The following is a 26,798-nucleotide window of genomic DNA, read 5'->3' on the forward strand; positions in this document are numbered from 1 at the left end:
CAAGGAGACAAACATTTTATTGAGTTCCTACGACAACAAAACACAAAATACCCAAAGGACTGGAATTTCTGCATGGTAGTGTTTCCGACCATGTAGACTGGTGACTGGACTTTGGCTGTGGCTTGAAAGTGGCTCTGGATTTCCTCCCTGTTTGGTTTTGCCATGGGCAGAGAAACTTGGTGTGGGAGTCTTGATAATGTAAATTAGCATCACTGTGATGGTAGTGTGGTAGAAGTGCAGCCGAGCTCGCTCATAGACAAAAGTTTCAGAAATGGGTAGATGGTATATTCTTCTTCTTTTCCTTTCGGCTTGTCCTGGTAGGGGTCGTGTTCATCTTAGATGAGCGCACATTTGTTTGGCACAGTTTTACGCGGGATGCCCTTCCTGACGCAACCCCTCTGCATCTAGCCGGGGAGAGATGATTACAGCGCTTGGTATTCCCAGGAGGTCTCTCATGCAAGTACTAACCAGGGCCAAACCCACTCAGCTTCCGAGATCTGACGAGATCGGGCATTCTCAGGGTAGCATGGGCGTAAGGCAGATGGTATTTCTTTTAAAAAAAAAAAAGATTTGGTTGTTTAATTTCACACTTGAGAGCCCGCAATAGCCAAAATGCAAAATCCCCTTATCTGAAAATGCTACTTTTTTGAGAAAACTGAAACAAACTTGATTTCTTGGAGGGAGCTGTTTGTCGAGGTGAAATCTGCCAATCAGAAAATACTGCAAATGAGAGGTTCCATGTTTTAAACAGCGCTATGAAACAAGCAGATGTCAAACCTGTTTTCCATTTATGTTAGAATATGTGGGGGGAGGGGCGTACTGTCCACATCATGCAAAGAAATGCATCAACGTCATCTTCCATTTCAATATTTCCTCTAATCTGAACTTCATTGCTTGTTCCCCATAGAATGAGAGTCCGTTCTTTGGAACTTTCATGAAGCGAAGTGTTGAGCTTGTGACATGAATCTTCTTCTTTGCTGGTTTTAACACAAGTTAGTCGTGTTGATTTCTTATCTCACTGGGGCCTTTACTCCCCAAGAGGGGTTGCGTCAGGAAGGGTATCCAGCATAAAAACTGTGCTAAACAAATATGAGCGTTTATCTGACATGTCACGCTGCGGCTACCCCTCACAGGACAACCCGAAAGGAACTTACTTTACTAGTCGTGTTGATTTCTGAGCACATTCTGTCGCGACCAATCAGTTGTAAGTCGATGCGGACACTGTTTGACTGTAGCTGCTATCTTTTAGCAGCTTAGCGACAGCGTAGCATGCTACCTAAAGCCCTTTTCAAATCTCATTAACTCTCCTCTCGCCCCCGTGAAGCTGGATTAATATTATCAAAATGTCAAACTCGATATCCTTTCTCTGCCCTTCCTTTTTTGACTTTGACTCTAGAAATGTTTAGCGAGACATACTGTAATATGGTTTAGCGACTAGTGTAATAGTGTTTTGTTGGAGAAACAGAGGGGACCTTGTGAAAGACAGGCAAGCTGTAAACAAAGTCGTAAGTTGCAACGGCCGTAAATCAGTGGGGATGGGAGGAGTCTGCATGTTGTGCCAATATTCGGCAAAGATGGGAATGTAACTCATATTATGCACATTCTTGCGTGGAAAGAATAGCTTTTTTTATTATTACAAATTGGGGGTGGCAACAATTAATCCGTAAAATATGCTGTGCAGCTTCAAGAAAGGATGGCAGGCAGATTGATCTCGGGAAAGATGAATGGAGCAATGTTGAACCAGGACGGAAGGAGAAGAGGATGAACTCGCTGAGACGGATGGAAAAAGTGCCAGGGAAAAGTAGCTGAATGAAAGGCCCGTCATTCAATAGAAAGACAGGAGGAAAAAGAGAGAGAGACAGGTGATGTGACATTCTGGATACAGACAGAAACATTGCATAACAAACGCCGGGGAAGCGACTAGAAAGGAAGGACGACCCTTTGAACGGATGTTGGCTTGGGAGACCTCCAACTGGGAATCGCCACTGAGTCCATTTGGGCCTCTCAGAGTTGCTCGGTAACGCGGCGGTGAATAAAAAGGGCTTCCCTTTGTGCCGAGCTGCGCCCCGGCTCGACATGCTGAGCTCCGCATTTTCATCCCTCCGAACCCCCTTCACAACCGGGCAGCTTAGTTGTTTGTCTTTCAGGACGCGTGAAACTCTCGACGGTCTTAATTATGAGCCAAAAAGCACATACTAGTGGTGCGGACATAAAAGATCTGAGCTACTCCATAAAATAGCCAGGGCAAAACATAAATCAGCATTCTGTGTGGAGTCAAGTCTTGTAAAGAAAACGGACTAAAACTAACAAGGCATATACACGGCGTTCCCAAAAATATGTCATCATTTGAAATATAATACTATTAAACAACATTTATTCATCAAAATACAGATATAGATTTTAGTACGTGATTCTCAATGCTAAAAAATGTTTCGTTATTCAGACTGAAACAACGTGCGTTTTCCCCACAACTTTTAAATTCACAGACTAGAAACTGAATTTTTATTGAAGCTACTGAAGTGTTTGAGCATATTCTAGCACAGACCTTTTTTTACCCCAAGAATCTACTTTTCAAGCAGCCAGCCTCTTGCGAGCTACCGGGGGCGGGAGGGATGATGATGATACTCCGAAACCGTTATAAGGTTAATGTTATGTTGACTCCTATATTTAAAATACAGAATTAGCTTTTTGTGCACTGTATCGTCTGTGCTTTCATCCTGGATGAGGTTATGCCAAGGTGGAATTTTAAAATGACACACCTTCTCATCCTTCACTTTCTACTCTGGCTTCAGACCAGACCTTTCCCACTCGGAAAAGAGAAAATCTCATCCAGTTTAACCACTTTTTCTTCAATTATTCACATACTCCGACAGTCATTACATCTTAAAACAACAGCATTTCTTTTTCAACTTTCTCCATTCATATCGAAAGTAAACACAAGCATCATGTCTAGCTCGTCTTTGCTCTACGTTGCCCAGACTGTGTTGCTAACTAAAGCAGCGGTGGTGGACGCTGTCATTCTAAAACACATTGATGGGATGCGGAGTGTAAGGTAAAGTAGGAAAAAGAGTGTGGCGGCGCATCAGTCGTTGTTAGAGAAAGTTCCATGTGCTGCCTAAAAGAAACCAGTGGCTTCTTCTTTTCATTTTTTACAGTACGCATGTGAATTTCATCCCTCACTCATTGAATCACATAGCAAAATGCCACAAACTGAATAGCTGTATGTTATACTTTCAATTTGGATTGGATTTTTTTTTTTTTTTTTCCCGCGCTACGTAGAATATCTGCAAAGAGACTGCATCAGCGGTGCACAATTGCGCACGCACGGAGGTTAGAGGGAACATTGGCTGACATCTTTTTTTTTGGGGGGGGCACGCTATCCCGCGATCGACCAAGACAGCCTTGACGCATTGAGCACCCCTCTTCTAGCATCTTCTAACACGCTAAATGTTTTTCTGTCACAGGCGCTTTCTTAATATTCAACCTAATTTTGTTTTACAGATGTTAAAATTTTCGATCACTTTTGTGAGAATTATTGGCAAGGATGTAATTATTTTGAAACCCCGTGTTACGTTAATTATAGTGCTGCACCTGTCGATGAGCGTTCAGCAGTTTATCGAACGGTTAAAAAGAGTCAAACATGCACGTACAAAATGTCAACGCTCACAACGACCCACCCAAATCACAAATGTTAGAGTTTGAACTGGAATTAGTAGAAACCACGGAAGCTAAACTACTTTTCCTGTTTTTGTTTGTTTTTCTTTTTGTGCAAAACCAAGCTAATCTTACTCTAGCAGTAGTAGTTGTAGTATATCCATCCCAGAATAACCATCTTCTCCAGAATCGCATCCTACTTTCTGCCTCCTAATTTTCCTCTCCGGACACTCTTTGTCCAGTTAGATTAAAAACAAAAACATGTCCCCTGGAGGTTGCATGAAGTAACGTAATTCCTTGCTTTTTTTGTCCTGTGTCATGTTTCCCTGACGCACGTCGCTTGTCGTTGACCCTCACCCCCGCGACGCTGGCTTGTGTGGTAACATTTAGCCTCCGCTCCTTCAGTTCGGATAGGTCCAACACCCTCAACCGGAGCTCCTTCGCCCGGGACAGCATGATGATCGAGGAGATCCTGGCCCCCACCAAGGACACGGTAAGGCACGCCGCCGTTTTAAAGTCCCCTCTCACACCTTCCCGTTCTGAACAAGGACATAAAAGTGTCAATGCGATGCTCGCCAAAGTGTTCAGAACATCTATGTAGCGCCCAGAATTTTAAATTTACCACAAACCCAACTGGAGTGCACACCCCGTCCTCTTTTCACTTGTTTGGTCATGGAAAATCCCAGGGCACACTGCAGGGATCTCCCACCTGTCAGACTATTGTTTTGGTGGTCAGGAGCTAAACCAGAAACCTTTCGTATTGTAAACAGCAGCTGTAACGCTCAGTGAGGACATTGCCCAAGAACCCAAACTATACACGGCCCGAATACGTACTCAACTTGATTAACAAGTTAAAAGAGCACATTTACACAAGTTTAACTCTTTGTTTAGTAGATGTCCAATCACATCTGATTGACTGAATTGTCATTTCGGAATAACATCTCCTCACTTTATCCTAAATTGTGATTAAGTGTATCTCTTGACTGTTTCCTCTTCCCTAAGCTTCAGAGTGTCTGTAAAGACATTTCCTACCTGGTCGACCCACTAAATAAGGTATTTAAAAATAAAAATAAAAAGTGTTCATTTGGCTACAACCGGTAACATCATTCATTTCAATCCGAGTGGTTTTCCACCACCTCCGACATCCAATCCCCGCTCATCCATGTTTGTTTATATGTCGCGCACATTATCATGCGAGGATGCGTCCGCATCTCAGTGAAGTAGAATATTGTTCGGTCCTTCAGTTAAACGCGTCTAGATTCACTGCACACAAATTGAACTATTTTATGAAAAACAGCTCATGAAAAGTGTCTCAAGGAATGAGAATATTGAATAAGAACTGAATCAAAACAATTAATCTGGAAACTGGGTGGGATTTCGCCTTTCTTGCCTATTTGTTTAATAAATACACAATTACTGTGGAGCAGCTGATAAAGCATTGGCCTCACAGTTCTGAGGTCCCGGGTTGAATCCCGGACCGCCTGTGTGGAGTTTGCATGTTCTCCCCGTTGCCTGCGTGGGTTTTCTCCAGGCACTCCGGTTTCGTCCCACATTTCAAAAACACGCAACATTAATTGGACAGGTATGATTATGAGTGCGGTTGTTTGTCTCTATGTGCCCTGCGATTGGCTGGCAACCAGTTCAGGGTGTACCTTGTCTCCTGCCCACTGACAGCTGGTATAGGGTCCAGCACTCTCTGTGACCCTCATGAGGATAAGCGGCAGAGAAAATGGATGGATGTTCATGAGGGATAGCGACCGAGCCGGATTGCGAATAGCGGAAATCTGAAGATAATTGGGGGCCATTATAATTACATAAAAAACAAAATCTTTAACTAAAAAAAATTCTCGTGTAAATAGGGATGGACCATAAGTGAACCATTTTGGGTTGGCTACTCCAAAGAGAAAAACCACAAATAGGTGAACCCAGTGAGTATGTGGGGGGTCTGTTTATGTAACATATGGGCATGTTTTTTTTTTTTCATTGGACTACTGAAAGTAACTTTTCCCCAAAATTTCTAATTCATCGCCACGTTCCCGTCCCATCACATCCGTCACCTTCCACATCTCTTCTCGGAGTCACCTGTTCTCACCCACCTCTTTCTGTTCCCAGCACCTGGCCGTGACGCAGGAATACAACTCGGAGTGCTTGCGGCGCTACAGCTGGACCCCGGACACCGTGGACCACGGCCACAACATCGCGTCCAGCCCCATCCACTCTGGGTAAGGACGTCAAGGCGTGTGTGCACGTGTGCAAACATGTTCCTAGATATTATATTCAGCTCCACACATCACATTCAACAGCCGCCAACGGCAGTGAATGAGTTCATATAGTTGTTCTCTGGTATCATGTTTTGTTTTTGTCACGTTTGTTGTTTGATAAATGTTGATTGTGAACTGCTCCAGATGATGTATGTGGCACCGTTGTGCGCCTGTTATGTTGAGTGTTTGGACAGTATTGACGATTGCCCTAATTGTGACGTGATGGAGGTGGTATTGAGAAGACCTCAATCAGTTTTTACTGAGAACCAACAACTGGTTGGTGTCAAGAAGTCCGAACGTGTGTCGTACATTTGAACTAACCTATGCTAATGTGAAAAAAAAAAACAGATTAAAACCTTTTCCTTTTACTTTTCGTGTCACGTGACGACAAATTAGTTATTAGTCGCTTGTAACTGAAATCGAGGTAAACTTAAGGAACATCGGTCATTTTTTTTATATGAATGATGCTTTGGGTCTGTTGCGTACAAGCTTAAACAACACGTCATTCCTCCTAATTTGATCCTACATCATTTTGTTAAGACTCCCAGTCAGTGTGTTCTGTTTTCCGTCCCGGTGTAGTGCGTAATGTTTGTGTTTTGTCGCCATAGATACCGACAGCGATTGTCAACCTTGATACTAAGACTAGGTTTCGGGGCTTTGGCTCCTCCTGGATTGTCTCCATGTGTTTATTTTGCAGCTTCTCCTCCCCGCTCCCTCAGTATGACTCCAGGTGAAGACTGTAATGCGTGACAACTCCCCCCCCCCACCCCCATCAGTGATGCCACTCACTCATTCACCATTGCCTCCCTTTATCTTTTTCCCGACGTTCCCTTTTTTTGTCCCACCCATTAATGTGTGCTAGTCTCATCCGTGTGGTCTGGTGTTCCATTTGCATCGCCTAGAGATAGAACGAGCGAACGAACATTTTTGTGTTATTGATGTGCCGTCTTTCTCTTGCAGAGTATATGAATAACAGTATACTGCATTTACAGAAAATTCAAACTCACGAGAATATATACAGTGATCCTCCGTTTCAGACTCGCTCACAAATTGTAAAAATGTATCAAATAGAGAGACTATTACAAAAAAATTATACGTTTTGGGGGAAAAAAAATACCCCTTGCATATAGTTTAAACACGTTGAAGCATATTTTTTAAAGTCCCATTGTTAACATAATTTTCAACAGACAAATTGCACTCATAAAATGCTTTGAAAATACAGTATTGTTTTATATATACGTAATAATGGGATGAAGGCAGCAGAGTGTATCAGCTGGTAAGGTGTTGGCTTCACAGTTCTGAGGACCCGGGTTGGATCCCAACCCCACCTGTGTGGGGTTTGCATGTCCTCCCCGTGCCTGCGTGGGTTTTCTCCGGGCACTCCGGTTTCCTCCCACATCCCAAAAACATGCAACATTAATTTGACTCTCTAAATTGCCCCTAGGTGAGATTGTGAGTGCGACTGTTTGTCTCAATGTGCCCTGCGATTGGCTGGCGACCAGTTCAGGGTGGACCCAGCCTCCTGCCCGTTGACAGCTGGGATAGGCTCCAGCACTCCCGCAGCCCTCGTGAGGATAAGTGACAAAGAAAATGGATGGCTGCATGAATTAATGGGATAAATAATTTTTTAAAAATTTCATTGCTTCATCCTTAAGTCACTGCTGCTCCCACATGTTATAATCACATTGGAAATTTGTAAATGTAAACACAAGCACTCAAGAAAAATAAAAATCAGTGATATAGCGGGGGATTACTGTACTGTACTCACTCTTTCAAGTGTCAGACATTTTACTGACACGACATGCACAACTCATAAAAAGTGGGATATTTGGCTTTTGGGTACAATTTCAGGGTGAATCTAAAATGCACTAGAACATTTGCAGGTTAACGTACTTTGACCTTATCTAAGGTTTGAATGTACATGTCCGACTGTTCAAAGTTTCAGTGCTTTTTGCACATTTTGCTGTTCTTTCACAAGGAAGTGAACAGCAAAATTTAAAACGGGTTTTTGATCCACGATCGTAGCAATACATTTCTTGGTTCTATTAGAATTGCCCTCTGCATCATCCACTGACTAATGGTGCCTCAGAGAAGTGACCCTCTCATCAGCAGGTTGCTCCAAAGAGAGACTGGGAGAGTCACAGAAAGGCAGAGGAATTGGGATGTAATAAAACAAATTAGTTGGAATTTTTTTTAACTCTTTTTTTGGAAAACAAGACGTTGTGCAAAAACTACAGACACATTGAACATTTATTCCATTTAATAACAAAAAAAAAGAAATCAAATTGGATATAAAGTTCAGTTTAGGTTCAACCTGGAATATCATCCAGCACTCAAATATGTGAAACTTTTTGTTAGTGGTGTATCACCTTTTAACTACATTAACCCTGTTGGTGAAACATCTGTGCAGGTGTGTAATATTTGATCACTGACTGCTGCTTCAGAGGATCTGAAACGCTGGCATCAATCTCACCTTTTGCCTCCAAACTAAACTAAATGCCATCCATGTTTAGTTTCCCCCTCAATTGAAGGCATTTCACGTGAGCCAGCTCTCGGAACTCAAAGCACCTTTCTTTGTCGTGTCTCCGGCGCTTTCTCTATTATTTTATTCTCTCTTTTCCGTTCCGTGTTTGAGTGTCCAGTGATCACAGCATGGGGATCGTCCTGCTCACTTTTTTCGTCCGTAGCTTCTGTCCTTGTTGGCCTCAAACTCTTCTTCCTCACCCTCTCACACATCATCTCTTTTTCTCACACAGGTTCCTTGTGAGCTTCATGGTGGACGCCCGCGGCGGGTCCATGAGGGGCAGCCGCCACAACGGCATGCGCATCATCATCCCGCCCAGGAAGTGCACGGCGCCCACGCGGATCACCTGTCGCCTGGCCAAGAGGCATAAACTGGCCTACCCGCCCCCTATGGTGGAAGGGGAGGGCCTGGTCAGCAGACTGGTGGAGGTCGGCCCAGCCGGGGCGCAGTTTCTTGGGTAAGTTTGACCATAGACATTGATATACAGGACTCCGGGAGGAAAAGTTAAGACACTGTTAAAGGTCAAGTGTCATGCCTATAAACATTCTAAAATAGATATTGTAATGAAAAATGCATATAATATTATTCTCTTCAATGTCTATGCAAAAAAATAAATAAGTTGTGGAAGTCTCTTTCGACATTCAAGTGGTCGCCATATTGGCTGCATTTTCTGTCCGTAACGTCACGTACGCCACTGAAAACACGCTGTGCCACCGATTATGGGAGACGCCCCCTTCAGACACGGAAGCTCCTTTCGAAGAGAACATCTCACAATTGAGTGAAGTGACCAGGGCAATATTACCCTATCGTTTCAAGCCATATTTAGAGGATATGCGGATCACGGCCAAACCGCATGCAGCCAAACCACCTCCCCTCTCCACTTCCGCAGCGGCGATAAACAACGCCACCCTCGGTCGCGAGTGACGACGACGCCCCAGCCAAACCACTTCCCCGTCCAATCCACTTCTGCACCGGAGATAAACAACCCTGCCCGCAGCCGCGAGCGACAACAACGTCCCTGCCAAACCACCTCCCCGTCCAATCCACCTCCGCGGCAGAGGTGATCCACAGCGGCCCGGCACCGCGAAGAGCCACCACAGCAGTGCCGCGTCTGCCGATTTACGGATTACAACCACTATTATTTTTTTTCTTAGCTGTATACACACCTACCTGTCATTTGGAACCCATGAATCCGTCGTCCTTTGCACCTGTGAAATCCATTTTTCACGACAAACCGGGTCTTTTGGAAAAGTATGAAAGGTGAATCCATCCTCCCGAGTGTCCGAGCAATATCCAGCAATCCAAGGAGCCGGCATTATGGCTAACACGTAGGAACAAAGAGCTACCTTCCAGCAGGTAAAACTAATAGAAACATACGAGACCGCTTGAATCCGCTACTGCCCTATACGTCACTTCCTGCTTCTTCTCGAAAACAAAGCCCTCGAGAGGATTGTCATGGCGGGAGTTACAAAAAGCCATATATGTCAAAATCGTGTTTTGTGGTGGAAAAAATGGATGGGGTCCATACCTGCTGCCGTTTTTTTCATTAATAACATACTAAAAATCATGCATTTCATGACAGTGGACCTTTAATGACCCCTTCAATCCCGTGCTCTCTTTCAGTCCCGTGATTGTCGAGATTCCTCATTTCGGCTCCATGCGGGGAAAGGAGCGGGAACTGATTGTGTTGAGGAGCGACAACGGCGACACATGGCGAGAGCACCAGTTCGATTCCACTCCAGAGGAACTCACGGAGCTGCTCACCGGGATGGATGAAGGTGAAGAAACAGTTCTGTAACGTATGAACAATCGGCGGGTCGAAATAAACTGATCCACTGTGCAAAAATTCTCCTGAATAGCCAGAGACATTTTTCTCGACTAAGAATACAACATCCAGGACGTTATGTCGTGTATTCTCTTATTCAAGAACATGTGGGGCTGTCATGATGTCACTATTGAATCTTTTTATAATCGATTTGCCTATTGTTTATTGACCAAATAGAAACTGCCCCCAACTATTAAAAAAAAAAAACAACCCTAAAACAATTTATTTTTTTTTGCTACTAACATGCATTTGATTTTTATTTATGAGGGGAGGATTTAAACCCTTAAAAACTGCACATGTTGGTACAAATTTGGAATACAGAATCTGAGACGGCGACACGGTGGTATAGGTGGTAAAGCGTTGGCCTCACAATTCTGAGGTCCCGGGTTCAATACCGTCCCTGCCCGTGTGGAGTTTGCATGTTCTCCCCGTGGCTGCGTGGGTTTTCTCCGGGCACTCTGGTTTCCTCCCACATCCCAAAAACATGCAACATTAATTGGACAGTTTAGGTGTGATTGGTTGTCTTTCTCCATGTGCCCTGCGATTGGCTGGCAACCAGTTCAGGGTGTACCCCGCCTCCTCCCCGTCGACAGCTGGAATAGGCTCCAGCAGGCCCCGCGACCCTCGTGAGGGTAAGCGGCAAAGAAAATGGATGGCTGGATCAATGAAATCTGAGACAGCAAAATGTGAAATGCTAAACACCTAGCAATCTCAATTAGCATTAGCACTGCGTTTTAGTTAAAAAAAATAAAGACTAACTACCAATCAGAGCATTTAACTGTGTCTTAAATAAAATAACTGTCGTAATATTTTTATGCTTATCTGCACTCCCGATCGGGATGTTGTAGAATTGGACAGCCCAGCCGAGTTGGAGAAGAAGCGCATTTGCCGCATCGTGAGCAGAGACTTCCCCCAGTATTTCGCGGTGGTGTCGAGGATCAAGCAGGAGTCCAACCACATGGGTCCCGATGGGGGCGTCTTGTCCAGCAGCACTGTCCACATGGTGCAGGCGTCCTTCCCGCAGGGGGCGCTGACTAAGAAGATCCGTGTCGGCCTGCAGGTTTGTACGACATCAGCTCATAGACTTCTTAATGTGTAGGCGTTGTTTTTTTTTTTTTTTTTTTTTTTTTTTTTTTTTTCCGGGGTGAAATGTTTACAATTTATTAAATACAGGGTGTACCACACATTTTGCCCAAAGTCAGCTAGGATAGGGTTCATCTCACTTGTGTAAATGAGGATAAACATTATCGAAAACAGATGGATGGACAAAAAAAGTGCTTTTTTTCCAGATTAAAAATAGGTCAAAATTGTGTGTGTGTGTGTGTGTGTGTGGGGGGGGGGGGGGCTACAATTTGTTCCATACCACTTTACATGACTTCTCTCCCCCCCCCCCCCCTTTCTTTAGGCTCAGCCTGTCCCTGACGATATGGTGAGGGCGGTTCTCGGGAACAGGGCCACCTTCAGCCCCATCGTCACCGTGGAGCCCAGGAGGAGGAAGTTCCACAAGCCAATCACAATGACAATCCCCGTCCCGCCTCGCCAGGCAGAAGGCCACCCCACCGGCCACCGGGGTGACGCGGCCCCTTGCCTGCGTTTGCTCTGCAGCATCACAGGCACGGACACCTTGAAATTATCGGAGCGTGCCAGACATAATGGGTGGGCTTTATTATGGGATGTTTTGTGCCTTCCACAGGAGGAACGTCCCCCGCCCAGTGGGAAGACATCACAGGCACCACGCCGCTTTCCTTTGTGACCGATTGCGTCTCTTTTACCACAAACGTGTCGGCCAGGTAATTCACCATTAATTTGAATATACAGTACTTTACGACGCGCCACTGCGTATTAACAATTCAGTGGTCGGGAATTCACATATTGTCAGTCGTGGGATGTGGAGGGGGGGCTTTCCTTCATTCCCCTTAAACTTGTCTTATTTTTGCGTCATTTTGGTGCCAAGAAATTGTGTAGATACCATCGTTGATATTCCTTAACAAAGTATCTCCCCTGCCATCTCCTCCTGGGCAGGTTCTGGCTCGCAGACTGTCACCAGATTCCTGAGACGGTGGGTCTGGCGTCTCAGTTATACCGGGAGCTGATCTGCGTGCCGTACCTGGCCAAGTTTGTGGTGTTCGCCAAGATGAACGACCCGGTGGAGGCGCGCCTCCGCTGCTTCTGCATGACGGACGACAAAGTGGACAAGACCCTCGAGCAGCAGGAGAACTTTGAGGAGGTGGCCCGCAGTAAAGACATCGAGGTGGGCTTGCGTCATACTTGACTAAAATAACCGATTATTTGATTCATTGATTAAGATGTGTTTCAACACTTTTGATGTCATTGTCACGGCGTCTTGCAGGTTCTGGAGGGCAAGCCCATTTATGTGGACTGCTACGGCAATCTGTCGCCGTTAACCAAAAGTGGACAGCAGCTTGTTTTTAATTTCTACTCTTTCAAGGAAAACAGACTTCCTTTCAACGTGAAGGTACAGGATTTTTATTACAGTACGTGATGCCCACTTTATCAAATGTAAATAGAAATATATTCTCACTTTAAAATACAGTGCAATTATTTTCTAACATACGTCCAGGTACATCTCAATACATTGAAAACTTAATTTATCTTAGTTTCAATTAGCTTAGTAGAAAAACTGAACATCATTGTATTGAATCACTGCACTAATTGAAATAGGACATAACGTTCACTCATTCTTTCATTCATTTATTTTTTAAAATGATTTTGATTATATTTTGCATTTAACAAAAAAAAAAAACCCTCACCATCACCAAGGAAATGGAAAAAGTACAACAAAAAACATAAGTGACTTTTAATATCGAAATTAGGCATTGTTAAAACTATTTTCCTGTGTGTATACTTATCCCCTTCTTACCATTTTTCTCTCACATGGAAGAAGCATGATTCAATGATTATTAATGTGGGCTGTGAAAGTGAAATCCAACTATAAAATTACTCCTACATCTAAATTGTGATTATTAACTGTTAATGTACTGAAGCTGGATTTAATGATATGGGTGGAGTTATATATGGGGGGGAGATAATTATTTCAGATTTCAATCCATCCATCCATTTTCTTTGCCGCTTATCCTCACGAGGGTCGCGGGAGTGCTGGAGTCTATCCTAGCTGTCAACGGGCAGGAGGCAGGGTACACCCTGAACTGGTCGCCACCCAATTGCAGGGCACATCGAGACAAACAGCCGCACTCACAATCACACCTCGGGGAAATTTAGAATGTCCAATTAATGTTGCATGTTTTTGGGAGGTGGGAGGAAACCGGAGTGCCCGGAGAAAACTGACGCAGGCACGGGGAGAACATGCAAACTCTACACAGGCGGGTCCGGGATTGAACCTAGGATTTCAAAACTGTGAGGCCAACACTTTACCAGCTGACCCCCACTGTGCCGCCTCAGATTTCAATTTATGTGAAAAATGGTGTGCGATCCATCAGCTGATCTTTAACAGCAGTTTGGCTTCTTGTGTCCTCTGGTCTCTGTGGAAGAAAGTACACTGGATATGTTTGTCTGCATTGCAGATGAATGCCTCTGCGGGTTGAAGCCACGTAGTGCTCTCCATTTCACCGCAATTACTTTCTGTGACAATTAATCAATTAGAGTGAATCGAGCAAGTAATCGATCGTGATTGGTTTACAACATCGGATGTCAGGGAGAAAGGCTACATATTTTTTTTTTTTTTCCCCACTCACTAATGCCGTTCCTTACGTTTTTTTCCAGATCAGAGACATGGGCCAAGAGCCCTGTGGCCGCCTGTCATTCCTGAAGGAACCAAAAACCTCTAAAGGTCTTCCCCAGAGTGCCATATGCAATCTGAATATCACACTGCCGACACACAAGAAGGTAAGCGTCGCGCTCTCACGCGGTCCTGCGTGCTTTTCGGCTCATGTCATATCACCAACATGGTAAAATAACGAAGAGGAGATGGCCATTGGGTTTGAGAGACGACAGCCTATTTGTCTTTTTATCGCACATATTAAGCCAGTAATAAGACCCCACAACTTGTACACATATTTATATTTATATTGTGCTTTGCTCTGCTGCTGCCTGGCTCTATGTTAAGGGCGGTTAACACTTCTCATTTGTTGCAACAAAATGGTGCTTTGGCTTGGTATGTTTTTCTATTATTGTTGGTATTGTTAGAATACTGCTAGGTTTTTTTTTGTTTTGTTTTGTTTTTTTACTCCTGATGTATTCTCTCATTTTTTTTGTTTTGCTGCTCCATTTTCATCACTCCATCTCATTACAATGTCCCCGCTCTCCATTTTGTCATGTCTCTCTCCTGCCGCAATGCATCTTGGGAATTCCTCAGGATACGGAGTCTGATCCTGAAGATGAGGTAAATAGTCTTCATCATCACACAAACGGCTGCTTTTGTTTTTGTTTTTGTTTTTTTAATTTGTCCCACTCTGTTAGCTTTTACTGAGTAAAAATGCTTCGTGCATGAATGAAATGGTACTTGTTTCAATCAAATTATTTTTATTTACCGCCTTCATCTCAAGTCCGATGCTAAATGTTTCACACCTCTCACCACGCGTCCTCCTTTGCTTGTAATCGCTCATTAGCAAATCAACAGCTTTAAGACGATCCTATTTTTACGTCCTGTGGTTCTAAAAGTTTTGTTAAAGTGGAATATTTTAACCAATACTGAAAGATAATAGAATGTCTATAAAATCAGTAATTTAATAAACTGTTTATTATAATCCTAACTCTTGCAGCTGTATGCCACCTTTCTGCATCTATATTTTCTGTTTGACGCAATGACCGCATGTGTTATTCTTCAAACAAAAGTAGCATTTAATGATTTTAATAAGCCATCATGGTAAGCTAGTAAATTTTTACAAAATTAAATAGTGATAGCCTGATTTAAGAGGACCCTAATTTAAAAGATTTTTTTTTCTTTGTGATGCAAGGACATGTCCCACAGTGTGTGTGTGTGTGTGACCTTTGGCTAAATTACAGTTGATAAAATCAGTTATTTTTATATTTTGTTTTATATATTTGTTTTAAGACTACATTGTTATATTATAATTGTCTTCTTTAAGATTAAGTAACAAAACAATTGTAGTGTTTTTGGGGGGAGTTGGAACCGATTGAAGGCATTTCAATTCATTACAATACTGAAAAATGACTTGATATAGGAGTAAATTGAGTTACGACCTTGTTCATGGAGCAAAGCATGTAAGTCAAAGTACCACTGCACTTACAGCTTGATGTAGAAGAGCATATAAACAGTTTTGTCTTTGGTTCCAACAATGATGATTTGGTGAAAACAGGGCCTTCCTACTAAATTTACAACATAATTTTCTTTTAGGTTAGCGTAACCATCTAACCATATTTATGATCAAGCACTTTTTGTTTTTGTTTCAGAATGAAAGGCCAGAACGACGCCATACCTTTGCCTCCTTAGCTTTGCGTAAGCGCTACAGCTATTTGACCGACCCTGCGGCGAGTGAGTTCCCCTTTTCTTTTTATAATGTGCATGAACAGCAACAGCAGCAAAATAAATCAATCTAAAGATTTTTCTACATAATTAAGAATCAGTTGAACTTGTCTGAAGGTCCCTTTATAATGGTGCCTATAGATGTTGCTTACATTGACATCGTCCGGAAGCAGTATTTACTCACAAACATGCTCATGAATCTTTATTTTCCCAGCCTGACAAACATTCTCTCATCCCTCTTGCATGGTTTTTGTGTCAAGCTTGGCTAAGCCTACTGCATTATGTGCCGCCGTTTAAACTCTTGTGTAACACTTTTGAAAACACTGTATCGAGCAGGTCAGCATCATACATGTCATTGATTTATTTGAGCCAAATGCTTTTCATTAGTGGTCTATGAAAATGTGTTTTATTTTGTTCTTATTCATTATTGGTTATTCTCTTATTGGCTTTGTGACTGTGTGGCTGTGTATAGTTTTGTCCTAATAGGTTGCACTTTACTCGTCATGCTACTATCATTTTGGGTCAGATTTAAATTCTTAAACATAAAGTTTCAAAGAACTCAAGCATGCAATGTGCCGCTTTTTAACATTTTCCCGCCTGGTCCACCTTGAAACCTTTGGAGGCAATTTTAATATCATAAATGCCAGACAGTATGTATGACAAATTAGTAGGAAACTACAGAGCAACTAAATCATAGAGGACATTTAACTGTCGATTTTCAGAGTTTTGTAAAGTGCAACCTCATTGTTTATTCTAAGTTGTAGCCAAAAAGGTCATGTGATATTTTTTTCCCAAATGGTATTAACTTGTGGGGTCATCTCTGGCGTTCAAACTGAAGCGAATGTAAGGAATTGCCTGTCAAGCAAACATGGACAGTAAAAGGCACTTCAGTCAGAACAAGTCAAATGAACACATTAAGCACATCACAAGTGGAATGGAATTGTAAATTGTACTTTTTGGTTACCGTGTTTTGTACCTCGACCACATGTCATGCATTTTTGTTCCACACACACACGCTGTATTTTGTCATTTGTTTGTTTTTGTTACGTTCACTTCTCATGTCATCCTGGATGTGTAAAAGGGACCTTCTGTAAACTACAACTGTACATTTTTGTCTTGCTACATGTAAGTGAAGCTGTTTCTGACTGAATTTCTCTTTCTTTTGTTTTCTTTTTCAATTATTTTACGTTATACTTTCTGTTTCCTCCTTTTTTTTCTTTTCATTTGAATTATTGTTGAAGAAACATCCGATCGAAGTCCGCAAAGAACACAGCCTTCTTGCTACCCTCACAAACCTGTCTTTTCAACGAGATCTTATCAGGCGTGGGCGCCTGTTCCTGTCGCCGTCCCTGGCCAAGCCAAGTCTGGGTTTGGCTCCCTCTCCAGCTCATCGTCCAACACACCTTCTGCCTCTCCACTAAAGTCTGTCTGGTCCATCAACTCAGCCTCCCCCATTAAGACAAACATTCCTGGATCACCTGTCTCTTCTGTTAAGTCAGTTAGTGACATGGCCTCTCCCATCCGAACCTACAGAACCATCTCCTCTCCCATCAAAACTGTAGTTCAACATGCACACTACCCAGGCCAGGTTACCCCCAGTCCCCTGGCGTCACCTGCAAAAAGTACTTCAGACAGTGTGTCTATGAAAGGACTTGCAGCATTGTCAGCCAGGACTTCCCCTATAACGGTTTCTACAGGGGAAGTCCTCTTCTTGAGAGGACATCAATAGCTATGACACCTCCAACATCTCCCAAATCCTCCCTCAGTATGTTCAGTTCCCCTCTGTCTTACAAGACCGTTGTGGGGGGTTCTACTAGTATGGTATCATCTTCCTCTCCCATCAAAACTGTCCCCGGCCTCTCCTCTGTACGTTCCCTTTCCTCAGATGTGTCAGGCCCCGCAAGGAACCTCTTTTCCTCACTGTCATCACCACTCAAATCCAACACCCCTCAAAGTGCTGCGGCTCTGATCAACGGAACAGTGTCACCAGCACAGTATCGCTCCTCCTCCCCAACTTCTCTCCTTGCCGGCAGTCTCCAAGAAAGAATACAAGCAACCACAAATGCCGTGACGACAAGCGTCAATGCAGCATTTGATGAGGTTGAAAAAACATTCAATTCTTGCTCGGCTGGCTATGGCACTTTAAAATCATTGTCCTCATCTGCATCCTCCTCATATCAGTCCATTAGGTCCTCAGCATCTAGTTCCCTTTACAACTCACTAAGGTCCCCTCCTAATGCCACCACTGCCGGAACATCCAGCACAGTGACAGTTCCTGTGTATTCTGTTATCAATGTACTGCCAGAGCCCCACTTCAAAAAGTTACCAGAGGTGACCAGGTCAACAGCTGCTATCCTGTCCCCACGTAAGACTGTGCCCACAGAAATGAATCCTCAATTACAGTCTTCCTTTGCCAGAACTCTTTCCCCTACCAAACCTCCACTTCTCTCACCTGGTTTAAAGTCAAACACATCCCCATTGTCATCCAGCCAAGAAATTTTGAAAGATGTTGCTGATATGAAAGAGGACTTAATACGAATGTCAGCTATTTTGCAGACTGATACAACATGTAATACAAGTAAAGGATTTCAGTCTGGTTCTGCAGTGAAGGTAGAAGATGAAGAGCCATACAGGATTGTGGAGAAAGTAAAACAAGATTTGGTAAAAGTGAGTGAAATCCTGACTAAGGACACGGCCAGAGATCCAATGGCAAGGGGGCCCTTGGATGACATACGCTTCTCAAAAGTACCTGTTGAACAACCACCAAGCAACTGGAGTTATCCCCCGAGATATGAGACTGTGGTTCCTCAAGCAAAAGCAAAAACAATTCAAGACAGAGATTTCAATCTTTCAAACGTTGTCGATTATCTGGCTAATGATATTGGGAGCAATTGTTTCTCCAAAATGCATGACATAAAGCATGCAATAGATGAGGGCAAGAGAGAAGTGGATGGCAGGGAGAAGCAAAAACGGGTTCTGAAACCCACCATTGCAGTTCAAGAGCAAAAACTAAAAATGCCTCCAACAACCATGCGATCATCACCATCAGACAAAGAGCTAGGTAAAGGGGCTGGTGCTCTTTTTGGAGCAGACACTGTGCTGGAATCCCCCGATGATATATACCATGAACAGGATAAGAGCCCCCTATCAGACAGTGGCTTTGAGACTAGAAGTGAAAGGACTCCCTCAGCCCCCCAGAGCGCTGAAGGCATGGGCCCAAAGACCCCTTTCCAGGACATCCCTGTTCCCCCAGTGATCACTGAGACGAGGACTGAAGTTGTTCATGTCATCAGGAGCTATGAGCCCCCTGAAGACAACAAACAACCTGCAATGGTGGAAGGAAATCCAATCAGATATATTGATACTGAGTCTAAAGGACATCCTAATCAAGCTTCATCCACCTCTGAATTGAATAAGGGATATTCAGTTAAAGTAGTCCCTGAGGAGGATCCAATGGGTAAAGGCATACGTCTGAAAGAGGAAACTCACATCACTACTACCACCAGAATGGTGTACCACAAACCAACTGGCAATGAAGCTGTATCAGAGAGGTGTGAAGAAACTATGTCTGTTCATGACATAATGAAGGCTTTTCAATCAGGAAAAGACCCTTCCAGGGAACTTGCTGGACTTTTTGAACACAAATCAGAGGAAACATCACAGAGATTCTCTGACGACATCAAACCAAAGGTTGAAAGAATTATTGAAGTTCACATTGAAAAGGGCAATAAAACAGAACCAACAGAGGTCATCATCAGGGAGACTAAAAACCATTCAGACAATGAAATGTATTACTACCCAGGAAATAGACAAGAGGATAGGGAACCTGAGGAACTTCCTGTATATTTTGACTCCAAATTTAACACGACCACAGCACACGAGGATAGTCGCCCTAGTTCAGTCCAATTAATGGCAGACGAATCTTACAAGGCCTTGAAATTGCTTAGCCAGCAATCCCTTGAGTACAATGAGGATGAATCATCAGAGTTAAGGGGAGAATCATATAATTTTGCAGAGAAAATGTTATTGTCTGAGAAATTTGATCAGTCCCATCCTGACACTGACGAATATGTTAGAGAACGGTCTCCCTTTCACTCACCGGACAGAAATAGAAATGAGACTAGGTCAGTAGGGCCGAGAACAGAATATATCTTTCGGTCATCACGAAATGTGTTTGACACATCACGTAGAATGGCCAGTGCTGATGATAACTATGACTCAATGACAGTTTTACAGCATTCTTCTGAGCTTGGTAGCCCAAAGCAGTCTGTTTGGATGCGTGTGTCCGCAGACGACACAGAGAAAAAGGAAAGAGAGCAACTAATTTATGAAGAGAGAGTGGATAGAACTGTGAAAGAGGCAGAAGAAAAACTCAGTGAGGTATCTCAGTTTTTCAGAGATAAAACAGAGCAACTCAATGATGAACTTTCATCTCCAGAGAGAAAATCTCGCAGACAAGATTTTAGGGAATCACGATCTGGGCCTAGTTCCACACAAAGTAGCCCAGAGAGATCAGTTTATCGAAACGGTGCTAGTGGGGAAGAGTGGAGCAGAGAAAGATTAAGAGACAAGTTCAACTCCAATGACAGGAAATGTGCCAGTTTACCCAGTAGTCCGGAAAGGCGAGTACTGCAGCAGTTTGGTAATTCAGACTCTAGAAAGCAGGGAGATGGGAAAAGTGAAGGCTCAAAACCTTTTCAGGTGTCTTCTTCCAAAGTAAGTGCAGTAAGGCTCAAGTTCGAACAAGAGGCTCAAAGACAAAATAAGGGTTCTCAAGGTGGCCAAATTTGTAATCCTCCTGTAAGGAAGCTCCATGAAAGTAAGCTTCCTGTGTACCAAATATTTGGTGGTTCTAACAGTCCAAAAACACCAGACAGTCCATTGAGCCAGAGAAGAGGTCAGGAAAGTGACTCAAAGTTATCCTCCACAAATCAAGTCTGTGGGAAAAATCATGAAGACGTGAAGTTATTCAAAACATGGGAGAACCAAGGTTACGGAAACTATAAACCCCAATCCCCAAAAGTATCTCAAACATTAGTCCATGAATCTCTAAAAGATGATAACAATAGTGATTCACAGAGACAGGAAGCGACTAAGAAAGTTATTTACACTGAATTTGTTATCAACGAGAGTCCAAATAGCAATGACGGTCTAAAAAAAAACTCGGAATCTCAAATTCTCGTAAGAAAGTCATCTAATTTTTCTGAAAATCGTAGATCCCCATCTTTAAAATTAGATGCCACTGTCGAATCACATGAAAAAGAAAGCTCTCGTACGCCCGTCCTTGCTCGAAACCCGATACATAGTAGCTTTGAATCTTACAAATCTACTTGTGGATCATCAGAGAAATCCACAGACTCAGACTGTAGCCAGTCAATTATTACTTGCAACGGTATTGACAGTGACCAAATAGAGTATTTGGATCATGGAAGTCCTGCAATCATCACAGAAAGTTTCAAAGATATCAAACCCTTGCCTGTGTATGTCAGCATTCAAACGGGAAAGCAGTTTGAGAAAGAAACAGCTTCCGGCCAGCTGGGAAGTTACAAAAAAATAGTAAGCCATGAGAGTAGGACCATACACGAGACCAGGGGAACATTCTACACAGTCAAACAAAAGCAGTCTCCATCGCCTCAAGGGAGTCCAGAAGATGACACTCTAGAACAAGTGACATTCATGGACAGCTCTGGGAAGAGTCCTGTAACTCCCGAGACGCCAAGCTCAGAGGACGTTAGCCTGACCTCAAGAATGCCTGACTATGTGATTGGCTCCATGGCTGGCATGCCAAGTCCCATCCCAGAGGATTCAGAAGAGGAATCCGGTAAGACCTTCATCTACAAGGGGCCTTCAAGGGAAAAATCTAAGCAAATGGCTTCCGAGAATAACGGCAAGAAACAGGAACCAGGGAAACAGAAGTCACAAGGGGAGAAGAGAGTTCCAAGTATAGAATTTCCACCTCCTCCTCCTTTGGACACAGAGCAGTCAGACCCTGATAAAAGAAAGTCCTGCGCATCCTCTGAGACAGAAACAGAAATGATGGAAGTAAACCTCCAGGAGGAGCATGACAAGCACTTTTTAGCCGAGCCAATCATAAGGGTCCAGCCCCCATCCCCTATTCCTCCCGGAGCCGATAACAGCGACTCCAGTGATGAAGAGTCTGTCTTCCATCCCATCCCTGTCAAAAAGTACACCTTCAAAATGAAAGAGGAGGGGGAGAAACGCTCAAAACACCGAAAAACAGAGAAGAATGCAAATAAGGAGGCTGGAGTCAACGGCGTTGTCAAGGGGGATGATGCTGAAATGGAACAAAATGGGAATGATCAATCACTCACTGACTGCTCCATAGCAACCACTGCTGAATTCTCCCATGACACTGATGCCACTGAGATTGACTCATTAGATGGTTATGACTTTCAGGATGAGGACGATGGATTGAGTGAAGACCCCAAAACATCCAGTCTATCCAATGATGGAAAAACAGCTGATCGGTCCTTCGGTCAGTCTAAGCTGGAAGTGATTGAGGAAGAGAAGTGTGAAGATGGAGGGAATACTGGGACGTCAAAAAACAATCCATCTTCTGCAAAAACCAGTGGTGAAGAAATAGATTACACCCTTGAAGGAAGACATCCAGAAAGACAGAGCTTTGCAGACAACTACTTTGGGTACCAGCTTGAAGAGGAGCTAAACTCAACCTTTAAAACGGTCGCCACAAAAGGCCTCGACTTTGACCCCTGGTCCACCAAAGGGACCGATCATGATGGAGTTTATGACTCCAAAACCAAAGATGAAGATCCCAAGCCCTTTGGTTTATCGGTGGAGGACAAATCACAGGCTACAACACCTGACACAACACCTGCTCGAACGCCGACTGATGAGAGCACACCAACTAGTGAGCCTAACCCCTTCCCTTTCCATGAAGGGAAGATGTTTGAGATGACCCGCAGTGGTGCTATTGACATGAGCAAGCGGGACTTTGTTGAAGAGAGGCTTCAGTTTTTTCAGATTGGTGAGCATTCCTCTGACCCTCTAACAGGGGAAAAGGGGAGAGGGGGCAAGATCCTGGGTGTAATTTCCTCTCAATCAAAAACAGGAGAGAGGGCCACAGTAGATGGGAAGGTGAATGTTCTAGATACAACCACAGGCAGCACCACAACACCAGCAGCAGCAACAGCAAAATGCAGCCCTTCGCACCCTGGCAGTGACACTGGCTATGCTGGTACTGAGGTACCCACCTGTGAAGCCATAGCTGAAACCGCATCCTCGTGCACAATCACAGCCTCCAAGGTTGATCCCAAATTACGCACCCCGATTAAGATGGGCATAGCTGCCTCTATCACTGTGAAAAAAGACTCAGGTGATCTCACCGATTTTAAAGCGGAGCTTTCAGAGGGTCAGATGGTGCCAGAATATATCAGTATACAGGGTCAGGGTACAGAGGCCCTGTCTAGCAAAGACATAGAGGCCAAGTCAGAGAGAACAGATTACCCCTCTGAAAACTGCAACAACAATAACAACCTTGAGTCCTCCAGCATTCAGGCCAACTACATTCAGTGTGGCAGTGTGGTGTTCAATCTGCAGTCCTCCTCTGAGCCCACACTTCAGAAAGCCAGCAGGATAGAAACATTGTGTTGTAGGGACGTAGACGAAAAAGTAGAAGTCAGTAATAGCAGTCATCTGCAGCTGCAGCAAACTGTAAGAGTTAAAGAGGGTGAAGGGAAGCTACCCAGGTCCAGGCTCCCGGTGAAAACTCCGGGGCGGTCGTTTCACACCCAGGGAACAGCCATAGGCAAGCAGAAGCCCAAACAAGCAGTAAAGATTGAGACCAGGAAAAGGGGAGAGCCAGCCATTGCAAAAGTTGAACCAAGGTCTAGAATACCAGTCAAGGATATTAAGAAGAGCAGCTCCACAGCCTCAGCTAGCTCACCGCATTCAGTTAAGGTTACCTCACGGCCAACGAGGCCGTTGGCTAGCGAAAGAGCAGCCATCAAGTTGCCGTCGAGGTTACCTCTGAAAGATAGACATCAGGTCGGAAAGGTGTCAGGTGAGGGAACGTCTAGGCAGGAGAGACAGGAGAATCCTAGCGAGGTTTGCAAGCGCACCATTGAATACTTTAAAGACATTAGCGGAGAGACGATAAAGTTGGTGGACCGCCTGTCAGACGAAGAGAAAAAGAAGCAGACAGAGCAGTCGGAGGAAGACAGCACCTCTCGGAGCACCTCTCTATCAGACACCTCGCAGCCTTCCCAACCGTCCCAGCCCTCCCACTCGTCCAAGTCTGGTAGAAGTTCGGGGGCTGAAACCGGGGCTCCGTCCGTTGGGGCAAAGGTGGCGACGACGGACAGGGCCTCTGGCAGTCAGAGGAGCAGGAGGAGTAGGCGGACTGGTGGGAAGGAGGGCAGTCAGGGACTCGCAGGGTCTCGAACACCTCCCATCGCAGAGATCAAGCCTAGTTTGTAAAATTTTCACACTATCAAATACATATATATATATATATATATATATATATATATATATATATATTGACCTCTTTCACTTATAGTTGCATGATGTGTTGTGGTCGTTGAATTGATTGACTGGAATGCCTGTGGCGTATATATATATGCACATATATATTCTCTTAACACAGTAGGTACCATTGAACCATCATCACTGACGTACTTGTGTCCCGTATCGTCTCTCTTTCAAGATTCCTTTTTTACTCTGTACCTCTCTCCCCCTTTCTTCACCCTTGTGTGCCCTGTGCAGTAGAGTAGCAAGCCAGTTGTGGTGACCGCCACACTGACACAACCCGTTTGACCATTTCTGGTTTGTCTGTCTCTGTTCAGGGCAAAGTTGTCGTATTTATGGTTGTAGTCTCGTCAAAAGATTTCGTATACTCGACTGTCACAGTAGCAGTTTCTGCAAAGAACACCGTAAAGCGCATGTCGACCATTTAGATTTAACCTAGAACATTCCACCCTAGATTTTTAGCCCAGAGTTTGTGGTATGCTATGTTTTGTGTGGTTCTCATGACAGTTAATGCTTGCTGAAAGGTCACAGAACATAAATAGCCGTAGAACACCACATAAAATGTGAAATGCCTTTTCTTGCCATCACGCAAAAGAACAATTCAACATTTTGTACGAGTACTGAATTATAATAAAGCATTTAACTTGCATCACTTGCGAGTTATCTTGAAACTTAAACCGGAAAAGTGGCCAGAAAAGGAGACTTGTCTGTTAATATGTGAGTAAAGTAACACGCACCATCTTAACGACTCATTCTCGTCTGTTTTTCCAGGTCCCCAAAGTCCTTGTGAGCGGACAGATTTGCGTATGGCCATTGTAGCAGATCACCTGGGACTCAGCTGGACAGGTGAGGAAATTGTGGATTTATTACAATCCAATATTCTGGCCAGTGGGTATACACTACAACGGTTATGTCCGACTTCTAAGAGTCTCACTTTGTGTGTGCCGTCACAGAGCTGGCTCGGGAAATGAACTTCACGGTAGACGAAATCAACCACATTCGATTGGAGAACCCCAACTCGTTGACAGCACAGAGCTTCATGCTATTAAAGAAGTGGGTCAGCCGGGAAGGGAAAAATGCCACAAGTAAGTCAAACCTTCTGTTTGCGTTAGCTCAAAGTTTCTGCATAGCTTTCAGGTTTCCCAACCCTCCACGGAAAGCGTTTCTGAAAGGGTTTACCTCATCTTTTGTTGAATCATCACGTTGGCTTCCTGTTTTTGTCTCATTTCATTTTCCACAGCTGACGCCTTGACTGCAGTGCTGGCCAAAGTCAATCGGATGGATATTGTGACTCTGCTGGAGGGCCCAATTTTCGACTATGGTAACATTTCCGGCACGAGATGTTTTGCCGATGATCATGCGGTTTTCCGGGATCAAGCTGATGGTAAAGTTTAGCTCTGATTAGCTGACCTATTAGCTCTCCCTCTTACCATGCTGTTGTTTTTGCATGCACCACATTGCTTGTCGCATGTATAGTGGCAATGCCCAACTCTTTATATTTTAAAATTGTTTGGACAACTGGTTCCTACTCTTCTCCCCAAAAAAATTAATAGCACTTGTGCTTACAGGATTAATTCTTGCTTGAATTAAAATTAAATACATGTCTACTGTGTAACAGTTGTCACAAATGGACAGTATAAAAAGGAGTATACTTTTTAAGTGCATGCTTTAAGATACTACAATAATATTTTCCAACAAATTGTAGATTGTGTGATTAATCATGTTATACAGTGTAGTTCTCCTAGTGCTCCTCCAGTTCCTCTGAGCCTTCCTTGGATAGATGAGAGTACCGCTTCCCCTCTTCCGGCTCCTCCTGCCTCCCATCACCTCCCTCTCAGCAGCACCCACTGCTGATAATACCACATAACAGCTCCCAACTTTTTAAATCAACAAATTGCTGATATCCATCCTTCCGCACAAGCCCCACCATTTGTTGATTTTCCTCTTTTGTTGAAATTCAGCACTGATCTTCATTTTCCATTCTCTCTTGTTCTATTTTTTTTGTATCAATCCATGCCTGCCCCCTCAGTGTGTGTGATTATTCCATTGATTCCGAGCAGTCCTGCCTTCATCCTGCATACAATCCCATCCATCCCTCCCCCTCCCCTCACACCTAAAGCCTCGACCCCACGCCGCTCTCCAAGTTACGAGTTCTCCATTTCGCTCAAAGACTTGGCACCCCCTTCACAACTGGAAAAACACTTCAACTTTGTTCCGGTGCCTCTTCAATGCTTCAGCCCTCAGTGCACCCCTTATGACCCACGGCATTCCCCTGCTTTTCCTTTTTCCCCGCATCCATCCTCCCCTATCCCACTCATCACTTCACCAGCACCTTCGTTTTTACCCTCCTCACCCCCAACCTCTCCCACTCAAACAGACCCACCGGCTGCAGATTTATCCAGTAGTACCTCCGAACTCAACTGTAGTGCTAGCACCCGTTTTGAACCTACGACCAGACCTGCAGCCCTCAGCATTGCACCATCCCCTGCTGCCCCCAGCCTACTTGAACATGCAATGACGCGTGTTTCTTCATCGCCTAGTGAGACCGCGTCCTCTCACCCG

At 44.0% G+C, this 26,798-nt stretch overlaps 1 protein-coding gene across 16 annotated transcripts in view; it reads left to right on the top strand.

The window, feature by feature from the left end:
• Positions 1–26,798, top strand: part of LOC133509923 (ankyrin-3-like) — a 146,623-nt gene that overhangs the window by 106,340 nt on the left and 13,485 nt on the right. For 11 of the 16 annotated variants that reach the window (XM_061837451.1, XM_061837453.1, XM_061837439.1 and 8 more), the window contains 15 exons: positions 4,045–4,147; positions 5,767–5,876; positions 8,672–8,896; positions 10,063–10,217; positions 11,113–11,324; positions 11,670–11,877; positions 11,958–12,054; positions 12,287–12,515; positions 12,615–12,740; positions 14,006–14,128; positions 14,598–14,624; positions 15,656–15,737; positions 25,008–25,082; positions 25,190–25,321; positions 25,477–25,620. In XM_061837451.1, coding sequence (XP_061693435.1) covers positions 4,045–4,147; positions 5,767–5,876; positions 8,672–8,896; positions 10,063–10,217; positions 11,113–11,324; positions 11,670–11,877; positions 11,958–12,054; positions 12,287–12,515; positions 12,615–12,740; positions 14,006–14,128; positions 14,598–14,624; positions 15,656–15,737; positions 25,008–25,082; positions 25,190–25,321; positions 25,477–25,620 — 2,048 coding nt within the window. The remainder of the gene's footprint in view (positions 1–4,044; positions 4,148–5,766; positions 5,877–8,671; positions 8,897–10,062; positions 10,218–11,112; positions 11,325–11,669; positions 11,878–11,957; positions 12,055–12,286; positions 12,516–12,614; positions 12,741–14,005; positions 14,129–14,597; positions 14,625–15,655; positions 15,738–25,007; positions 25,083–25,189; positions 25,322–25,476; positions 25,621–26,798) is intronic. The other 5 variants (XM_061837440.1, XM_061837444.1, XM_061837455.1 and 2 more) reach the window with 2 other exon arrangements.

This window comes from Syngnathoides biaculeatus, chromosome 12 (assembly GCF_019802595.1).
Source record: "Syngnathoides biaculeatus isolate LvHL_M chromosome 12, ASM1980259v1, whole genome shotgun sequence".
Taxonomy (NCBI): Eukaryota; Metazoa; Chordata; class Actinopteri; order Syngnathiformes; family Syngnathidae; genus Syngnathoides; species Syngnathoides biaculeatus.